The 19,113-nt window shown below is 37.7% G+C and overlaps 1 protein-coding gene across 1 annotated transcript; it reads left to right on the plus strand.

Annotated features, from left to right (window-relative positions):
* The first annotated feature begins 5,261 nt into the window (after nucleotides 1-5,261).
* LOC119798038 (tripartite motif-containing protein 35-like) lies at nucleotides 5,262-18,356 on the plus strand. Its single transcript, XM_038307374.1, has 7 exons — nucleotides 5,262-5,532; nucleotides 10,487-10,582; nucleotides 10,668-10,904; nucleotides 10,984-11,006; nucleotides 11,085-11,203; nucleotides 11,293-11,501; nucleotides 16,326-18,356. The coding sequence occupies exons 1-7, from the start codon at nucleotides 5,314-5,316 to the stop codon at nucleotides 16,722-16,724; spliced, it is 1,302 nt and encodes a 433-aa protein (XP_038163302.1). The 5' UTR covers nucleotides 5,262-5,313; the 3' UTR covers nucleotides 16,725-18,356.
* The last annotated feature ends 757 nt before the right edge of the window (nucleotides 18,357-19,113 follow it).

A 19,113-nucleotide genomic window follows, 5' to 3' on the forward strand; every position in this document is an offset into this window, starting at 1 on the left:
ATTTATTCACCTGTTGTTTAAATGTTTGCAGTGTGATCTGCAGGATACTCTCAAGGATTAATTCCAATCGCAACCCAGCAGATCTTTCCCTAAGTTTTGTTTGAAAGCAAAAAATTACCAACATTAATAAGTCTGTTGTGCCATGTTTCTCTTTAAGCCTCATTTCTTTCTCACTTTGACCACTTTGTCTTTAACTCTGCAAAGTGCTCCAGCCTATCCAAGCATTACAACATCCTGGAATTGTCTGGTCCAAGGCTGCTCAGAAGTATCAGCACCAAGAAGAGCCAATACGCTACAATTCAGTGGAAAGTGATTCATATCTGCTGAACTTGTCCACATCCTGAATTGTTTCAGTGTATTTTGTTAGAAATCTATTTGGCAGACAGACATATAGTAGTGTGTGCATGTAAGGTGGAAGAAACACTTACAAATTTTATTTTTGTACTATTATTATTAGTTTTTTTACTAACATCAAAGGGAAATGTGAAGCCCGGATGTGCATGTTTGGCTGCAGTTACACTTAGAAGCCTTAGGGAGCGCCTCACAGCTTTTAAGACCTGGAGCAGAGAGCACTTGATAACCAACTCAGTCAGATTGGTTGAAGTCTTTGAGCATCAAATTTCAAATGTTGCCACAGATTTACCATTTGTTTTAATCATGGACTTTGATTAGGCCATTCTAATATATGAACATGTCTTTAAACCTTCACACTATAGCACCAGTTTTGTGTTTATGCTTTCTGTCCCGCTTAAAGGTAAAACCTCATTCCCTGTCCTGTCTTTGGCAGCATCTTACTGGTTTTCTACCAGGACTGTGCTGTATTTAGCTCCCTCATCTTCCATCACAACTGTCAAGAAGGAAAGGCATCATATACAACAACTCTAGTAGAAAGATAAGATCTTAAACATATTTTTTTATTTCATAAGATATGTATTTTACATGCAGGAGTTCAGTCAAAGGTGAACACATTGTACAACTTTTAAAAAGCTCCTTCTCCGATGTGTATTTGGATGCCACGCCCTCAAGTCTCCAGAAAGTTCTCCCAGGTAGATGCAAAGCCATTTTAGAAGGGTGGAAATGGAGCAAAGTGCAATGAAGATTTGGAATGATGATAAATTGAACTTATTTACTCATATTGGACATACTCGATTGGACTACTGTAATGCATTTTATCTGGGTGTCAGTCAGTCGCTGCTCTCACGTCTGCAGCTAGTACAAAATGCTGCTGCACGACTTTTGACAGGTACTCGAAAGAGAGAGCATGTGACCCCTGTCCTGGCCTCACTTCACTGGCTGCCTGTATACTTTAGGATTCATTTTAAAATTCTTATGTTTGTTTTTAAATCATTGCATAGTCTTACCCCAGCTTACCTCTCTGAGCTTACCTTTCATCCCTACGTACCCCATCGGTCTCTCAGGTCAGCAAATCAGCTGCTCTTGGAGGAACCGAGAACAAAAAGGAAGCTCAGAGGGGACAGAGCTTTCTCTGTTATGGGCCCCAAATTATGGAATGACTTACCTTTGCAGGTCAGAGAGGCCCCTTCTTTGTCCATTTTTAAAGCTCGTCTTAAAACCCATCTATTTTACTTGGCTTTCAACACCAGTGGGATCTAGTTTTAAATTGTATGTTTTTTGTTTTTAAACTGTTTTTAAATTATTTTTATTATGTTGTGTTCTTAAACTGTACAGCACTTTGTATCAACTGTGGTTGTTTTAAAGTGCTTTATAAATAAAGTTGGTATGGTATGGTATATAAGTCTATTTGGGTGAGAAGAAGAAGCCATCACAATTAGAAAATCCCTGTTTAAACACCTGTCTTATCAGTCAGATTTACCTGTGACTGAGTCAGCCAGGTGATCGAGCAGCAGACCGGCTTGATGGAGTCCAAAGACATTTGATATTCAGCCGATAAAGTGACAGATCCTGCTTACGACCCAATATGGCTGATTTTACCTGACAGCAATGGAGTGTTGCATAACTCATCTGTTCTCATAGTATAACTAAATATAGAACACATTATTTTTTAAAACTTACAAGTTCCTTTTCTGTTCTACATGTAAATTTATACATTCAAAACAAAGAATAGAAAATCCCTCCATTGTCCCTCAGTCACACACAGAGAAAACAACAACACAGGAGTTATTTGGTTTAGAAAGAGTAGAGTTTTTGCACCATGGAATCGTGTTCTGCATTTGAGAAAATTTGGTAATGGACTCACAGCAGGCTCCATTAGTGGGCCGGGCTCAGAGTGACATGAGTGTTTCCTCCTCAGGTGTTTAAGCAGATGAGAGCAAGAGTGATGCTTATAAAGTCGAGTCAAATTATCCTTTATGTCTGTAACACACACTGTTAGAAACCTGTGAAGCCGAAATTCAAAGCATTTAAAACCAGATGTGCACAACTGGAAAGTTTTAGGTCAGAATAATAGTTAGGTCAGGTAATTGTTTAGGATTTCTCAAAATCATTTTTGTATTAAATGTTGTCTGTTGTGATGAAGGTAAACAGTCCATTAACTGAACCAAACAGCAATTGGTTTGTGTGAGAGTCTTTTCCTCTCCTGTAAGGATCTCCAAAGGCTGAGGTCCTTTGGAGTGAGCAGGCCCCTGCTTTAAAACTTCTATGACTCTGTGGTAGCATCAGCCTTCCACTATGCTGTTGTCTGCTGGGCCCCTGGCAGCACAGAGTGGGTCAGAAAGAGACTGAACAAACTAGCAAGAAAGGTTGCTTCTGTCCCTGGCTGCACTCTGGACTCAGTGGAGGAAGTGGACCATCCATCATGGACAACACTTTCCACCCTCTGCACCAGGCTGTAGAGGAGCTGAGCAGCTTCTTTAGTGAGGAGCGCGACCACAGGTCGTTCATCCCTGCTGCAACCGGACTCTACAATGCGGCACTATAACTGCAATAACTTGTGCAATGTATAATGTGCAATCTATTATTTGAGACCCTGTTCATTAACTTGTTTCTCTATATCTGACACCCAGTGCAATACGTATATATATAAATATAAATATCCCTCTATATAAACATGCATGTAAACACCCTGTGCAATAAACCTATGTAATAATCCTGCTATAAAAAGCAAAAAAACAAGCTGTCAAATGTGGATGCACTGTATATACTGTATATATCCCATGCACCTTTTTCTTCCTTTGGCACATTCTTCTTCTTTGACTATTTGAGCTGATGTAATGAGTACATTTCTTTTTCCCTGTGAGATCAATAAAGTCAATCAGTCAATTAATGTAACTCCTTCTGTACTCCAACCTCTTCTGTTTTAGACCTGTTCATCCTCACATCTTCTCCTACCTCTGACATCACTCGCATGCCTTTTTCATTGTGCAACGCACAATAAGCCTAATATGTGTTGACAGTCAATAATGAGACAAACGGAAGGAAAACCTTCTCCCTGATGTCCTGATATCCTAGCTAATTTGAAGCCATAGAAAACAGTGGAAGAGGTCTTTTCTAGGTTGTGTGAAAATCTGTGAGATGATAGTAGTCATTTTAACTAGTTCTAGATTTACACAGGTCCTGTCAGCCATGTCATCTTTGGGAAATTAATTTGACAACCTAATTTGTTTAAATCTATTGAAATGCTAAGAAAATTAACCAGCAATGGTTTCTTTACATTTAATATTTAGTGTACAGCTATAAAAATGGAAGAATGATGAGTATATTCTTTGGACATACATATTCAGAACAAAGTTTAATCTTATTATGTGAAGATTTAATTGGGCCCTTATTTTCAATGACCATTGTTCTGCTCCATGTTTTAGGCAGCAACTTCATATGACATATGAGACACATTGATTTTTCATAATAAATAATAATATATAAATAAACAGAAAACAAACAATGATCTGGCTGGGGTGGACTGAATATAAAGCAGAACCTACTGGTGGACGAGATCAGAGATTATTAGGAACTGGGCAGACTAGGCAGGTGAGTGAAATGAGCAATTAAGGCCAGCTATCAGAGCAGATTATGACAGAAATAGAACGAGGAAGACAGAATCCCAAGGGAAACGCTGAAACGCCTCACCACTGGTTACGGAATACTTGCCTGAGGACACTGGCTAGAGAATAAACTCCTCACTGGAACATGAACCTTAGAAATAATTATAACTAAGTAAACTGACAGACAGGACACTAACAGAAATCAAACAGAAAACAAACAATGATCTGGCCCCGATAGCTGGGCTGGACTGAATATAAAGCAGAACCTACAGGGGGATGAGATAAGAGATGATTAGGAACTGGGCCGACTAGGCAGGTGAGTGAAATAAGCAATTAAGGCCAGCTATCAGAGCAGATTATGACAGAGGGACATCAAACATGTTTTCAAAACCTGCACCTATGTGCCCTGAGATCCCATAAGTTCAAAGGGGATTTGCTATAGATTTACCGATGTCTATGCCTGAACACAGAGCAGCTTTTTTGAGTTTATTTTAAGAACTGCTTTAATGTCACTTGAACTTTTTTGAGTTTTAACATGCTTAATAACTCTATATTCTTTTATTTAAGAAAAAAGTTGCAAATAAAAAGCTAAAAGACAATGTTTTGTGTCATTTACCCTACCATCATTAACCTAGAACATATTGATTGATGTATAACAGGCAATGAAACATGAATCGAATCTGAAACTGATCTGTTTCATGAGAGTTCAAGATCTGAGTGTTAAAGGCCAATGAAACCGGATCCATACAGACGCGTTATATGTCAAACAGCAGAACTTTGCACTCAGCTGACCACCTTAACATATTATTCAGACTTTGAAAAACAGCTATGGTAAAAATTAAGCCCCAATTTGACTGTTAGAGAGAAATCTGATTTCACTTTGTCTCACACAAAATTTTCAAATTTTTGTATCTTTATTTAATAAATAATCACGCATTTAGATTTATATGCAGTTTGAATGCTTAAAGTTAGATTAAAGTCATTTTAGAACTGTGTGAAGAACAGATTTTTTCGGAACTTACTTTCTTTTTACTATGACTCATTAGGAAGAAAGGGGCCATGCAGTAAGGATCGCAAGAATCTATAATAAATCCCAGAGTTAAAGAAGAAAATCAAATCTACTCTGCTGTTTGAAGGACAGCTTCATAAGGTAGAAGTCAACAGCTGAGAAGACTGTAAGCAGATATTCAGTCATTTAGCTTCACTTCTTCTAAATAGATGTGTGCCAACCACCGTGCAATCCTGACACTAAAACTCTCAAGCGCACCTCCTATTTGCCATTCTCCAGTTCCCAGCTTCCCTCAGTGCTTCTCTCGGACAATCAAAAACAGCCCTCATATCTGTCAGAACAACCATGAGTGACCAGGCTTCCCTTTCTTCACCACTGCCTGGATCAGGGGCAGAAGTCGGTCCTTCCTCATCACTGGAGTCTACAGGATGTTGTGAAGAACACAAGGAGTACCTGTCATTGTTCTGTTTGGATGACCTGGAGCCCTTATGTAAACAATGTGCTGCCGACAGCCACGCATACCACAGGGTTTACCTTTTAGCCGAGGCTGCAATTGACTGCAAGGTAGGAACTCTTGGATTTAGTGCTTCTTTAAGTGGATCTAACAGAGATATTTTGCCTTGATTCTGAATGCTTACATTTGCATGTTTATGAGGAAGTAAATAGATAGATTAAAAAAGAAACAAAATAAGGAATAAACATGGATTCATCAAAATTGGATATGAAGAAATGCCTCTCATTTTTATCCTCACATTCTTATGTTTATACATAAGTTGAGGTGTTGTTGGAAATGCATTAATTGGACACTGCTAATACCAACTTTGTCTTTAACCATAGTAATAGAAAAAAAACTTTACCAGAAGTTTTTCTCCTCAGCCTTAGGTTCTTTTTTTTTTTGAGCATTTTTAGAAACGGAGTGAGAAATAGAAAACTATGGTAATCCAAGAGGACAATTAGGTTAATAATAGAGATGATTGGTTTATTCTTAAGAATTTATTCTTAAATAGCTATTCTTAAGAATTCACACTGCCTCTCCTCTCCAACAATATGGAGAACGTCATGGCATACAATGGCTTCTGCAACGTCTGCTTTACCTATCTTGTCAATTGATGATGAGGTGTATTTACAATAGATCACAGTATCAAGCTTTTAAAACATATTTTTTAATCATATCCGTAGAACTACTGTTTTGTATCCTACTGCACAGACACAGACGAACTGAGGCCTTCTTTCATCCCGCTCTGCCGCTCAGTCCGGCCGCTGGCTCCTCTGATCCCCAGTGGTCCTCTGTCTATGTCCAGCATTGCTGGATTGCTGATAGGCCGTTGGTAGTACATGGTGCAGTGAAGTCACCAGCTGCCATATTGGTACTCTCTAGTTAGCCCAGCTGGAAGGTAAAAAATACGTATGCTACAGCATGGAACAATTATGTTCTCATATTCAGGGGGCTTAAGACTTTTAAAATTAAGATAAATTCATCACTTTGACACACACTTGCTGTGTCATTACATCTGTAGATTTGAGGTAAAAAAAAATAGGCACATCACATTGCATTGTCAGTATGAAGTCTATCAAGACTATAAATCATGTAATATAACATATGATATAAATCCATCACAACAAAATCTGTGTGTTGATGGAGCATAATAATACTGTACTGTAGTCAGATATTAAGAATATTACACATGGACACACACATTATCTGATGATGTGCCAAAGGTGCTACATTGATGCTGTACATGTAATATACATGTATTGATTACACTGTTCCAGTAATTACTTTACATTACAGGCATTTTTATTGCGCGGCTCCGTGAAAGTGGGGAGTACCAAGATGGCTGTAAGTGACTTCAGTTAGCCTGTGGCTTGCCCAGGAAAGCTGTAGTCTACTGGGCCATAACTACCAGCTCTTAGAAGTGCTCTCTGAGTTATCGCTCTGCTCCTTAGCTTTCTCCCTGAGCTAGCAGTGGCAAGCTTCTACCTCTACTGCTGTGCTGTCTTAGCCCTAGAGGGCAGCATAACTGACCGAATCATCCGGTTCTCGAGCTCTCTGTGCCGCTGTTCTCACACTGATTCCCCACCACTCCCGCCCTTCCCTCTACCTCTGTTGTTCAGGTGATACGCTCCCTATTTTGGGCCCTTTGACCAAAAAAATCATGGACAGGGGGCAGGAAAAAGACGGGAGTATACTTAGAAAAAAACATCAAAAACGCAACAACCTGCGCTTGAAATCACTCTTCTTCATAATAACGCGAGCGGTTGCTGGTGGTGGTTGGTATAAATCTAGTTTACATAGAAATTGTATAAATAGTATTTTATTAGTATGTGTAGATTGGATTTAGGCCTACCTATCTTCAAAGAATGGTTTAATTGTGATATTGGCTTAGACAACAACCTACTGTCAACGTTCTGCTCCAATATTTTTACTGGCTTTGTGAATCAGTTTGTTGAGCCCATTGGTGTTTAGCCCAACCACCCTCATTTGTCTTCCTTGAAACACAGACTCCAAAACCACTCAAACATCCAGATCACCAAATACATCCCCCAAAGATCCACCTTTATCAGTTGATAAAGTTCATAGCTACCACCACATGTTTTTAAAAGATAAAGTGCTTAAATAAATCCTTTTAATTCGAGTAGCATAACTTAAATTAACTTTAATTTAATTGCAATTATTAAGACAAGGAAAAATGTATTAATATTTCAATAAAATCAGGAAAAACATGACAGTTTGATATAAGTAGTGATTAACCTACATTTTGCTCACTCTGCTCCTTCTTTTCTGTAACCAGACCACCGTGTCTCGGCTTTAGAATCTTGCTCATAAACGTTCTACATCAAATGTCAACACGCAGAATATTAAAAGAGAATTCAGATGGCCAAATCTAAAACTGTATGAAGTGGTCATTTTTACAACTCCATTTTGCCGTGAGGACAGTACTCAGGTTCTGCAGGATTTGAATTTAAGGTCCGAGATGACTGTGAAAGAAAAGCAATAGGACAGCAATAAAGAAGATCCTGAAGGGATGAGAAGCAAAACAGCTGGCAGAAATTACGTTTTTTTCCTCTCCTGGACACTAAAAGTCAACTGCCAACAAGAATGCTTAAATACTGTTATCCTATAGCCTTGATGGCAGGATGCCAAACTAAACATTCACAAAAGGCATCAAGTAACCAAAAGATTCTCAGTAGACCCATCTTACAGGATCTGAACCCTTTTTCCGTGCACTGAAAGAGCCTTGTGTATTTTTCATTTGCATCTAAACAAGGGGGGTTATTTAGAGGCCTCTTTAACATGTCCTGTAAATGTTTGTTTTCCATCCTTCTTACTAAGGGAGAAAAATGCACAAGTCATACTTTATAGTTTTTTTCAATCTTGGCTAAAAAACCTGCCTCATTAAATACAACCAATCAAAAAAATAACCAAGAAAACCCTGAAAATCAAAGACTTACTGGTGGGTTGTCAGGTGTGTGTATACTATTGCTGCAACATTTTATACTTTGAGAAAAGTATAAAATGCTTGCTTGCTTGAACTGAAACTATTACTCATCTCATGTTAAAAAAATGTATATCCTACACAATGGATAGAAGTTCCTCATGCATTTAATGTTTCATAGGTGGGGCTAACCACTGATGTTAGAGCTCTAAAGAGATTTAAGGAAACAAAGTAAGCTACTTTGAGTTATAATTGGAAAGGAGTTTAACTTATACTATATGCTATAAAACACATTTTATTTGATGAGTTCTCTTATAAAAACAACAGATTATCTAGAGTTTCAAACCTCCAATTAGAAAAATCTCAGTCTTGACTGAAGCAAAGCACTTTTTACAAACAAAGACATTTTTATAACATATAGGTAGTATTTTGCATAAGCACACAAGTTTAATACAACAAATGAAAACATTAAAATATAGCACTTTTTTTTTTCCAAAGAGAAGGTTAGAGCTCCTGGCTGATATCTCTGCATTCATTTTTCCGAAGGAATTTGATTCTAAAATACATTCTGGTGCCACCATGGCCCCCATGATTTCACAGCGGGTAGGGACACCTATGCTAAGCATTTTCAGTCTTGCATTATGCAGGTTTATCTGTCAACAAAACATTTTCCTAACAACCTTTAAACCTATATGGGATCAACTGGAAATAGAAATGTTATTTCTAGATTACTTTGTGCTTAGAGAATCCCATTAATTAAAGGTAGTTGTACTGTAGTTGCTCTACCTTTGATAATGCTGGGCCCTCTTGACTTTCCATTTTCATTCTTGATTTTTTTTGGTGTGTGTGTAGATTTGAAACAACTAGACTTGTAGGTTTTTTAAAACTTATGTCTGATTTGGGGTAACTGAAATATTCAGAAATATTTTCATCCCAAAGAGACTAAGCACCAAATCACATATCTTATAATGTACATATGATTTGTGGCATAACAGAATTTCACAAACCAGCACATTGTTGTGTTTTAATATCAAAGTAAAACATAGACTAAAAATCTCCTTAGTTATCACTGTTATGTTTTCTTCTGCCTGAGAAAAATTCAACCTTTAGATTAAGCTGTAATAAAAGGAGTTAAAATGCTGTGACCATGCTCTAAAATAGAATCTTTATTATTTTATCGAAAAAAATAACAACTTATACAATATTTAATCTCCTTTGGTACATTCAGTTTTGCTTTTTCTTGTACATAGACAAATACTCTCAGCACAGAGGTGCTAACAGTGCTAACACCAACAGCAATAATTATTTATAATTGTGACATTTAAAATAAAAATACTTGGGTGATGTAGCTGGTGAAACAAATATATTTATTTTCCCCTCTTGTTTGTTTGGAGAAAATAAAATGTGTCATATTAAAACCAAAAGGATGCAGGCTGTTCTATAATTCTTCAAGCTAAATGAAGATAAATGTTGTCTGGTAAAACATAAAAAGATTTAATTCTTATACCTTATACCTGACATTTGATAAGCGACTTTTGTCTGGAACTCATGCTATCATCTCATGCTATCAAAAAAAACAACAACATAGAAATTTCAAATAAAAAAGAATAAAAAAAAAAATGAAGTAAATAATATTTAGTCCCCGGTTTGGTCAGCTCATTGAAGTCTGTAACTTTTGACTATGTAACAGAATCTCCTACCTCTAAGATTGGTTTATTTGTCTTCCTTATTTTAGTTTGTGAAAAAACACCATTTATTTTTGTGAAGAAATTGATCAATGTTGACATAACTAGTTTAGGGATTACTTGTAAATTGTTTGTCAAGGAATTTGATCATTGAAAATTAAGTTTGTGAGCCCTGGGAGCCATTTTTGGTTGTATACATAAAATGTTCCAAAATATTCTCTTATTTTACCCAATCTGGTGTCTAATTTCTTGCAATGTCCTAAAATTGGTATTTTTGCTTAGTAATAGCTGTAATTAAATATAAATAGAGAAATTGGTTTAAACTTATTCGGTGTTAAAAGATTTAAACTGTTCCATAATGCTTGGTTATAAAGTAAATCTCCCTTTAAACACTAGGAGGAGCTAAAAACATCTTTATCTGGTTTGAACATGAGGTTGAAAAACTTTGAAGATGTCCTTCAAATGTGCAAAAAGGAATCCAAACGCATTCAGGTGCATCTAAAATACCACATATACATTTTTCCCACCTTTCTGTATATGTCCATTAACTTTACCTGTTTAATGTTGTTTTCTTGAGACTGAGTCCAAACTCAGAGAGGAGACTTTGAAAGAAGAAATCACAAAACTCCATCAGTTTTTGAGAGAAGAGAAGGCCTCCAGGCTTCGCACACTGATGGAGGAGATGGAAGAAAAGACAAGGAAGGCTGAGGAGAGGATGAACAGACTGAGTGAGGTGATAACACTTCTGGAGGAAAAGATCCAGCTGACAGAAAGAGAGCTCCATGACGAAGAAGATGGATTTGAATATTTACAGGTGACATCATCAAATAAAATCTTTATGCTATGAAACTGGACAAAAAAGAAATTAATCTCAGACTATTTGTCTTCCCCAGGGGTACAACAATGCAATGAGTAGGTATGTGTATTTATAAGATTTGGTAGATCCATACATGTGAGAAAACTACATTTTTCTGTAAATATTTCTTTACTGCAGCACATGGTGTGGTGATATGAAGCCTGAAAGGATTCACAGACCTTTAATCAATGTAGCAAAACACTTAGGGAACCTCCGCTATGCCGTTTGGGAGAAGATGAAACAAATCGCCCCCTACGGTTTGTGTCCTCCCAAGCATCCATGCATTTTCCTTATGATCTGCTCTGTTTCCTTCTTCGATGTTTCTTAAATACCTGATTTCTTGCAGCTCCAGTGATTCTGGATTCAAGAACAGCAGGCGAGGTTGTGAGGGTGTCTTCAGAGCTGAACAGTTTTCATATCACCTCTGGACCCTCACAGAGAGCAGATCAGCACATAAATGAGGCTATTCCAGCCAACCCTGAACATTTCCACCCCCAGACCTGCATTCTGGCAAGAGATGGCTTTAACACAGGGGTACACTGCTGGGACATTGAGGTATTTACATACTATAAAGTGTGGACATGTATGAGCTGATGGTATTTGGTTTGAATTGATTTGTATATTTCTTGTGTGGTATGTATTAAATCATTTTATCGCTATGTTTAAGATGCGCAACAATAAAAGTTTAAACCTTTTCACATTTTTAATAATTCTCTTCCATGTTGCCAGATGTTTCTGTAATATTTTAATGCTGCATTGGTTTAAACTCATTTAGACTCTCTGAACATTTTTCTTTGCTGAGTTTCTATCTAGGTTTTGGAGTGTGCCGTGCACTCATATTGTGCAATATGTTTAAAGACAGAAAATCCAGCAACTGAAGGTCACTGTAATAAAAAAGAGAAGCCTATAAGTACATAAAATTAAAGGTATAGTGGAGCATGTTTTTTTTCCAAGTGGATCATCACAATAAGTGGGCCTCCTAATTGTCAATCATTTTGGTCATCCTACGTGATCGTCCCCATTTTCACTTACTGGTAGTGAGTCTGACATAGTGGGAAATCTTTTAAGCTTGTTAGGCTTGTTGTAAGCTTGTTTGAGCGATGCAAACAGCAACATTTAACCAGAGCGTGCACAAGGAAAATGGGCTCATGCACGGTCTCATAGATCCTGTACCCACTCTCGGGAGCGGGTATAGGGTTGTGCATATGCATTATATTTATTCTTAAAGGGGAGAGAGCTGGTCGTTTCAAAAATTTGCAAAAATCCTCCCCATACCTCTAACTAAATAAGATGAAGGTCTGAGAGATATATATTTCTTTTTAAAGAGGGTCTTTTTCATTAATTCAATTGTTTGAGTCACAATCCCAAGGTACAAATAATAAAATGAAATAGACTTTAACACTATATAGAGGAAAACAAATTGATTGATAACATAATAACATTTGTTTTTCCAGACAGTTTTTTAAAACTGGATTTATAAAACATTTAAACAGGGTTAAAACAATATTAAAAACTGTCAATAAAACTTCCAATTTTGCAGTATGAGCATAATATTTAGTGTGGCACAAATCAGGTGATTGTAAACAGCTTATATTTAGCATATATATCGTTTACGTATTTGCTCAGTAGGAGAGTCAGAGTTGAGCAATCTCATAGGTGATGGGGAGAAGATGTTTTTGTTCTAACATAAATTATCTGTAACATCTCCCCTGATAGAAGGAGCAGGGGCAAGTTTTCTCTTGTTTCAGAAATATCTGATTTGATTTTCAGATAGTGGAGCCTGTATTGGATTTCACCCGATGCTACCTCAATTCTAAAAACAATCCTTTCCTTTTCTTTTCTTTTTTTAAACAATAAGTTTTTACAAAAAAACTTTCTGTACCATTTTCTTCTCTGCTGATGGTTTTTGAAATACTTTTGGTCTTTGTTGTGGTCCGTAGACATCCTTTATTTGTTTAAAAGCAAGATAGAAGTTTTACATAAAACTTTGAAGTTATCAGACTAATTTTAGAGAGGGAATCTTCAATGACACTCCAGTGAGGCAAGGGTAAGGGTGCGGCATGTTTGACCATAGGAGCAGTTGGCTATTATTAAAAAATTCAGGAAAATGAAGAGATTTAGTCATAATCATTGCCATTTATGAATTAGCAGGCCCATACTGTAAATGTTTGTATTAAATTAATATTAAATGTTGAGTAGCAGTCTCATACGAATGCTTTTCTTAGCTTTTTTAAGGTGTGAAAGAAAGCAGCGTGCACTAATAACCTTACTTAATTCAAAGGAGAGGGATTATTTGTGCCTTTACTTTTTCCAGCTTGTGTTTTGTGCAATCTTTAAACTGGTGATATGAGAATGCCTCATGAGTGCCCCTCTGTGGTGAATAAAATGATCTACGGTATTTTTTTTTTTTTTACCAGGCCCATATCAAATATTACAGATCTGTGCACCAATCTGCAGGAAACTCTAAATTGTGAATAAATCCCCAAATCTCTATGAACCTACACTCACCGGCCACTTTATTAGGTACACCTGTCCAACTGCTCGTTAACACTTAATTTCTAAGCAGCCAATCACATGGCGGCAACTCAGTGCATTTAGGCATGTAGACATGGTCAAGACAATCTCCTGCAGTTCAAACCGAGCATCAGTATGGGGAAGAAAGGTGATTTGAGTGACTTTGAACGTGGCATGATTGTTGGTGCCAGAAGGGCTGGTCTGAGTATTTCAGAAACTGCTGATCTACTGGGATTTTCACGCACAACCATCTCTAGGGTTTACAGAGAATGGTACGAAAAAGAAAAAACATCCAGTGAGCGGCAGTTCTGTGGGCGGAAATGCCTTGTTGATGCCAGAGGTCAGAGGAGAATGGCCAGACTGGTTGGAGCTGATAGAAGGGCAACAGTGACTCAAATAACCACCCGTTACAACCAAGGTGGGCAGAAAAGCATCTCTGAACGCACAGTACGTCGAACTTTGAGGCAGATGGGCTACAGCAGCAGAAGACCACACCGGGTGCCACTCCTTTCAGCTAAGAACAGGAAACTGAGGCTACAATTTGCACAAGCTCATCGAAATTGGACAATAGAAGATTGGAAAAACGTTGCCTGGTCTGATGAGTCTCGATTTCTGCTGCGACATTCGGATGGTAGGGTCAGAATTTGGCGTCTACAACATGAAAGCATGGATCCATCCTGCCTTGTATCAACGGTTCAGGCTGGTGGTGGTGGTGTCACGGTGTGGGGAATATTTTCTTGGCACTCTTTGGGCCCCTTAGTACCAATTGAGCATAGTTGCAACGCCACAGCCTACCTGAGTATTGTTGCTGACCATGTCCATCCCTTTATGACCACAATGTACCCAACTTCTGATGGCTACTTTCAGCAGGATAATGCGCCATGTCATAAAGCTGGAATCATCTCAGACTGGTTTCTTGAACATGACACTGAGTTCACTGTACTCAAATGGCCTCCACAGTCACCAGATCTCAATCCAATAGAGCATCTTTGGGATGTGGTGGAACGGGAGATTCGCATCATGGATGTGCAGCCGACAAATCTGCGGCAACTGTGTGATGCCATCATGTCAATATGGACCAAACTCCCTGAGGAATGCTTCCAGCACCTTGTTGAATCTATGCCACGAAGAATTGAGGCAGTTCTGAAGGCAAAAGGGGGTCCAACCTGTTACTAGCATGGGGTACCTAATAAAGTGGCCGGTGAGTGTATATCTATTGATGTACATTCAGACAGCATAAACAGAGTTCCTTGTATTTGGCTTTCCTACATCTATACATAGAGCTCTAACTACAATCAGACAAAATGTAAAGTGTTATCAGAAACTATACAACCCTTTAGCTAAGAATAATAGGAATTATCCTTTTGGTGCAACGGTATTGTTTCATATCTGTCAGAGATAGGGTCTGATTGAATCATTTGAAGGGCATCCATCCATCCATCCATCCATCTTCTTCTGAGAAATTTCACGCAGAAAGACCCTTCACTGGGAATTGAACCCAGGACCATCTTTCTGAAGACAAATTTCAATTTTATTAATTGTAAGTTAACATTTTAATCAAGTGTATAGCACTTGTATAGACAAGTGCCCAATCTTCCTTTTTTGCATTTCAAGATTAATCTTATCCCTTGATCTTATTATGCTAATATGTCTTTTAAAATGATTTGTAACTCTCGACATAAAGCAGGGACTATTTCATAAAGGAGGGGATGAGCACCAATGACCCTTTAACTTCAGTTGTTGTTCAACTGCCCGAAATTTGTCAGAGTTTGGCCATCTAGGAAACTGCATTTTTTGGGGGGAAACATTCCTGTGAAAAGGAAGTTCTTCTATGTCAATGATAAGACAAGGTCGTGGATCATTGAGTTTAAAACTTTTAGTCTGTGTTTTGTTTTGATTACTGAGATTACTGAACGCTTTCTATCGACATCTTTGTCTATTTTGTCAGTATGAACAGATACTTGAACAAATTTTTTTTACCACAAGCCTCATTAGGATTATTAATATCACTCATTGAAATTCCCATATATAACGTTTCTATCAAGGCAATTATTTGAGAAGGTAAAGAGAATATTTATTCATTCATAGCAGTAAACTTTGAAGGGAAATTAACTTTATATCGAAAAGACAACCAAACCACTAACGCTTCTCCAAAACTATGGGAGGGAGTTTTGTATGTATGACTTGTATGAATTAAAGTGTCGTCTGCATAGAGTAAGGTAGAATCTGCTGTTTGTCCAACACTAACTGGGGCTATTCGTGGGCAATTCCAATTAACCTGCACCAAAGGTTAAATACCTTTATTGAAAGTCATCTTTAGTATCTTTTAGTATAGATCAGGGATATAAGATAGACATTTTTTATATATATGTAAAAAATATTACTTTAACCCTAAGATTAATTTTAAAAGTCTTTCCTAAAACTTTACAGACTGAGTAATTAAAACCAACTGCTGTTAAAAATCAAACTTAAGTGCTGAAGCTGTAAAATAAAATAAAAAAGACAGTGTAATCGGGTTTTGAAAATGATTAGGAAGCCTGATTAGGAAGGATGTCCCAAAGCTAAAGGCCAGGGAAGCTGAACATTTCTGGGGTACTGCTGTGGTGTGGAGGTAGAGCGATTGTCACAGGTCTCTCTTGTAACCCACTTTCCTGTCTGCATGCTTTCAAACAAAATAACAAAAACAAAGGCCACTAGAGCCTAAAAGATAATCATTAAATAATTACAATTTCTTAAGCAAAAGAATAAGGCACTCAGTCATGATCCAAGACTTAACTACATAATGATATATAACAGAGCAGGAACCAGCCTGAAACATCAACTAACCAAAAGATTTCGACTAAAGGTCTGTCGTTTGTCTTACAGGTTGGTGATACAAGCAGCTGGACTGTTGGCGTAGCTGCTACATCCACGCTGACAAAGACTAAACATGAAGCACGTCAACAATCTGGACTCTGGTGTATCAGTCTTAAGGATGGAGAATACCAAGTTCTCACGACTCCCACTCAGACCCTCGACCTTGGCAACTCGCATCGCCTCACCACAGTCCGTATAAGACTGAACTGTGAAGGAGGGACACTAGAATTCATAGATGCTGATGCAGATGCATCAATTTTTACCTTTTTTCATTGTTTCACAGAGACAGTCTATCCCTACTTTGAGTGTAGCTCTTTAGTTGGTAGAGTTGCAGTTTTGGAACAGGCAGTGACAATCAGACTAGGCTCAGATTATGTTCCCCTAAAAGATACTGTGACTATTTCATAGGATCAGAACACAAAAGGCAACCTGCCCACAAAGAAAGATACAGCAGAAAATGTAATGAGAGAAATGGATGCTGAACATTTGATTTGGGAAATGAAGACAAGAGAAATGTGTCCTTTGAAAAAGAAAAAAGCAACAAAACCAATTGAAAAAGAGGAGACATCGAACATAAAAAAATGGTGGGAGACTGAGTAGAAAGAGCAGATTTAAAGTAAGCTACCATGTTTCATTGAACCAAGCCCTGAATACCACCGTCGCAGACTGTGGAAACCTCAAAAACCTTTGAAATAAATTAAAAACGGACACATTTCATTATCTATAGCAGTATGATACTAGTGCCATAATGCACTTTTTTTTTAACCTAGTTTGCAGTCTTTGTATGCGTTTGCAGGGGGGGGGGGTGATTAAATGAAATATATGCACATCAAATATTCTGCACATCACTGACCTGACTGGTCCACTAGGGAGACTATGAACTTCAGTTATGATTTTGTTCAAATATGGCAATGGAAACCGAGGGAACTTCTGAAGCTATAAGTGCAAAAATGTAAATGTATTCAGTAAAACTCCTTCAGCTTTTACATAACACTAGTTTTGCTTTTCATATCATCATATTTCCAGTATTAATATCATATGCAGTTACTATAGCCAGATTTGACACTTTGACTTCAGATGGGTCTGACTGTAGCTCAGTTTCTTTACACACTTTAGTTTTTGCCTTGGATCTGGTGTTTAAAGCAGGCAGGAGATATTCTCTTGTTGATTAAGATGAATTAATGTTATGCAGCACAGCCACTCTTTGCCCTCTGTAAGAGTTTCTTGAGAGAAGGTTTATGAAGTCAGCACTTCATGGTGTTGGGTTTCTATGCTTAACTGTTACTTAGAGATAAAGAATAGAAATAAAAAAAACACCCTATCATAGAAAATACTTTTTTCTTTTCCAGCACAGACATGTTTTCACCATCAGTCTTGGCAGTGATGGACTAAATAGTCAACAGCAGTATTTGATTAAAGTATTAATACTCATATTCATATTTTACTCAAATACAAGTAAAAGTACTCACTTTTGAAAATACTTAATTATTCAAAAGTACATGCATTTAAAAGTACTTAAGAATTAAAAACTACAAATTTCATTTTCCAATATTAGTATATTTCTGCATAATTTTCCGAGTAACTTTTAAGAACCTTGTAACTTTCAGAAACCACCTGATGTATTAATAATGCATAAAACTTCCTGCTTCAGATTCTCATTTTAAAAGCAAACCAAAAAGGAAACAGTAGAGTCTTGATTCTCCTCACATTTCACTATGGAAAAGAGGTTTTAGGTTGAATCTATGACCACAGAGAAACTACAATTCTGCTCTGAGAACTCATCCTACAGCACAACTTGGCCACATGTCAATAACTAACACCTTGATAAAATGGATGAAATACAAATATCTGCCCTGAGTTTCTCCTATTTGTGGAACATCATGAAAATCTCTAAACAGTGGTGTCCAAACTCAGCCCTAATGGCTGCTATCTGCCATGTTGAAATTGTATTTCAATAAAGAATAACAGCAACAGAAGATTAAAAAGCTAAGCTGAGCCAAAAATAATCAGACTATCAACTTCCTAGACATGGAGTGGAGTACAAAATTATAAGTAACCCCCCCCCCCCCCCCCACACCAAAAAAAGAAACAAATTACCCAAGTAAAGATACTCAAAAAGTACTCAAGTATATGTACTTTGTTACTTTCCACCACTGTGTCATGGTTCATAATAAAGGACCCATTAATCAAGGTAGACAGAAAAATTTCTCAAAAGGCATTTATTAAAATGCAGCGGACCTGCAGTGAGGAGCTAGGGTATCTAAGGCAGGAACCTCTGCAGGTGGAAAACTTAGGTTAGTGACCAGGTAAATCTGACGGAGATTGATTACCAAGGTATTAGTCACTAACCTGGTCTTAGAGTTCAGTCCTTGCCCAGAGGAAGGAGTGGATTTTAGCCAAATGGCTGCCAACATGACACGGCAAATGCTTCCCAGAGAGTCCCAGATGATGAAGCCTTGAAGACTGCAGAACTGGCAGGAGATCAGATCCAAGCAGAAGAAGGAAGGCAGGAGTTTCCAGAAGGCGAAGCCAAAGCTGGTGTTGAAGAGGTTAACAGGACTCAGAAGATCATAGATCCAAAGAGTTACCAAAAGAAAATCCAGGTTGCTGTCAGGAAGCAGATCCAGGTTTGGTCAACAGGCAGAATCCAGCAGGAGTCCATAGACAGGTCAGGCAAACAGATCAAAACGGGAACAGACAGGCTAACTAGTCCGAAGGCAAAGAACGGGTCAGGATCCAGCAATGAGAACACAATCAGGTATGCTAGAGAACTCTCACCAAGGGCTCGAATAATCTG

This window comes from Cyprinodon tularosa, unplaced genomic scaffold (assembly GCF_016077235.1).
Source record: "Cyprinodon tularosa strain WSP-4 unplaced genomic scaffold, ASM1607723v1 ctg608, whole genome shotgun sequence".
In the NCBI taxonomy this organism is placed as follows: domain Eukaryota; kingdom Metazoa; phylum Chordata; class Actinopteri; order Cyprinodontiformes; family Cyprinodontidae; genus Cyprinodon; species Cyprinodon tularosa.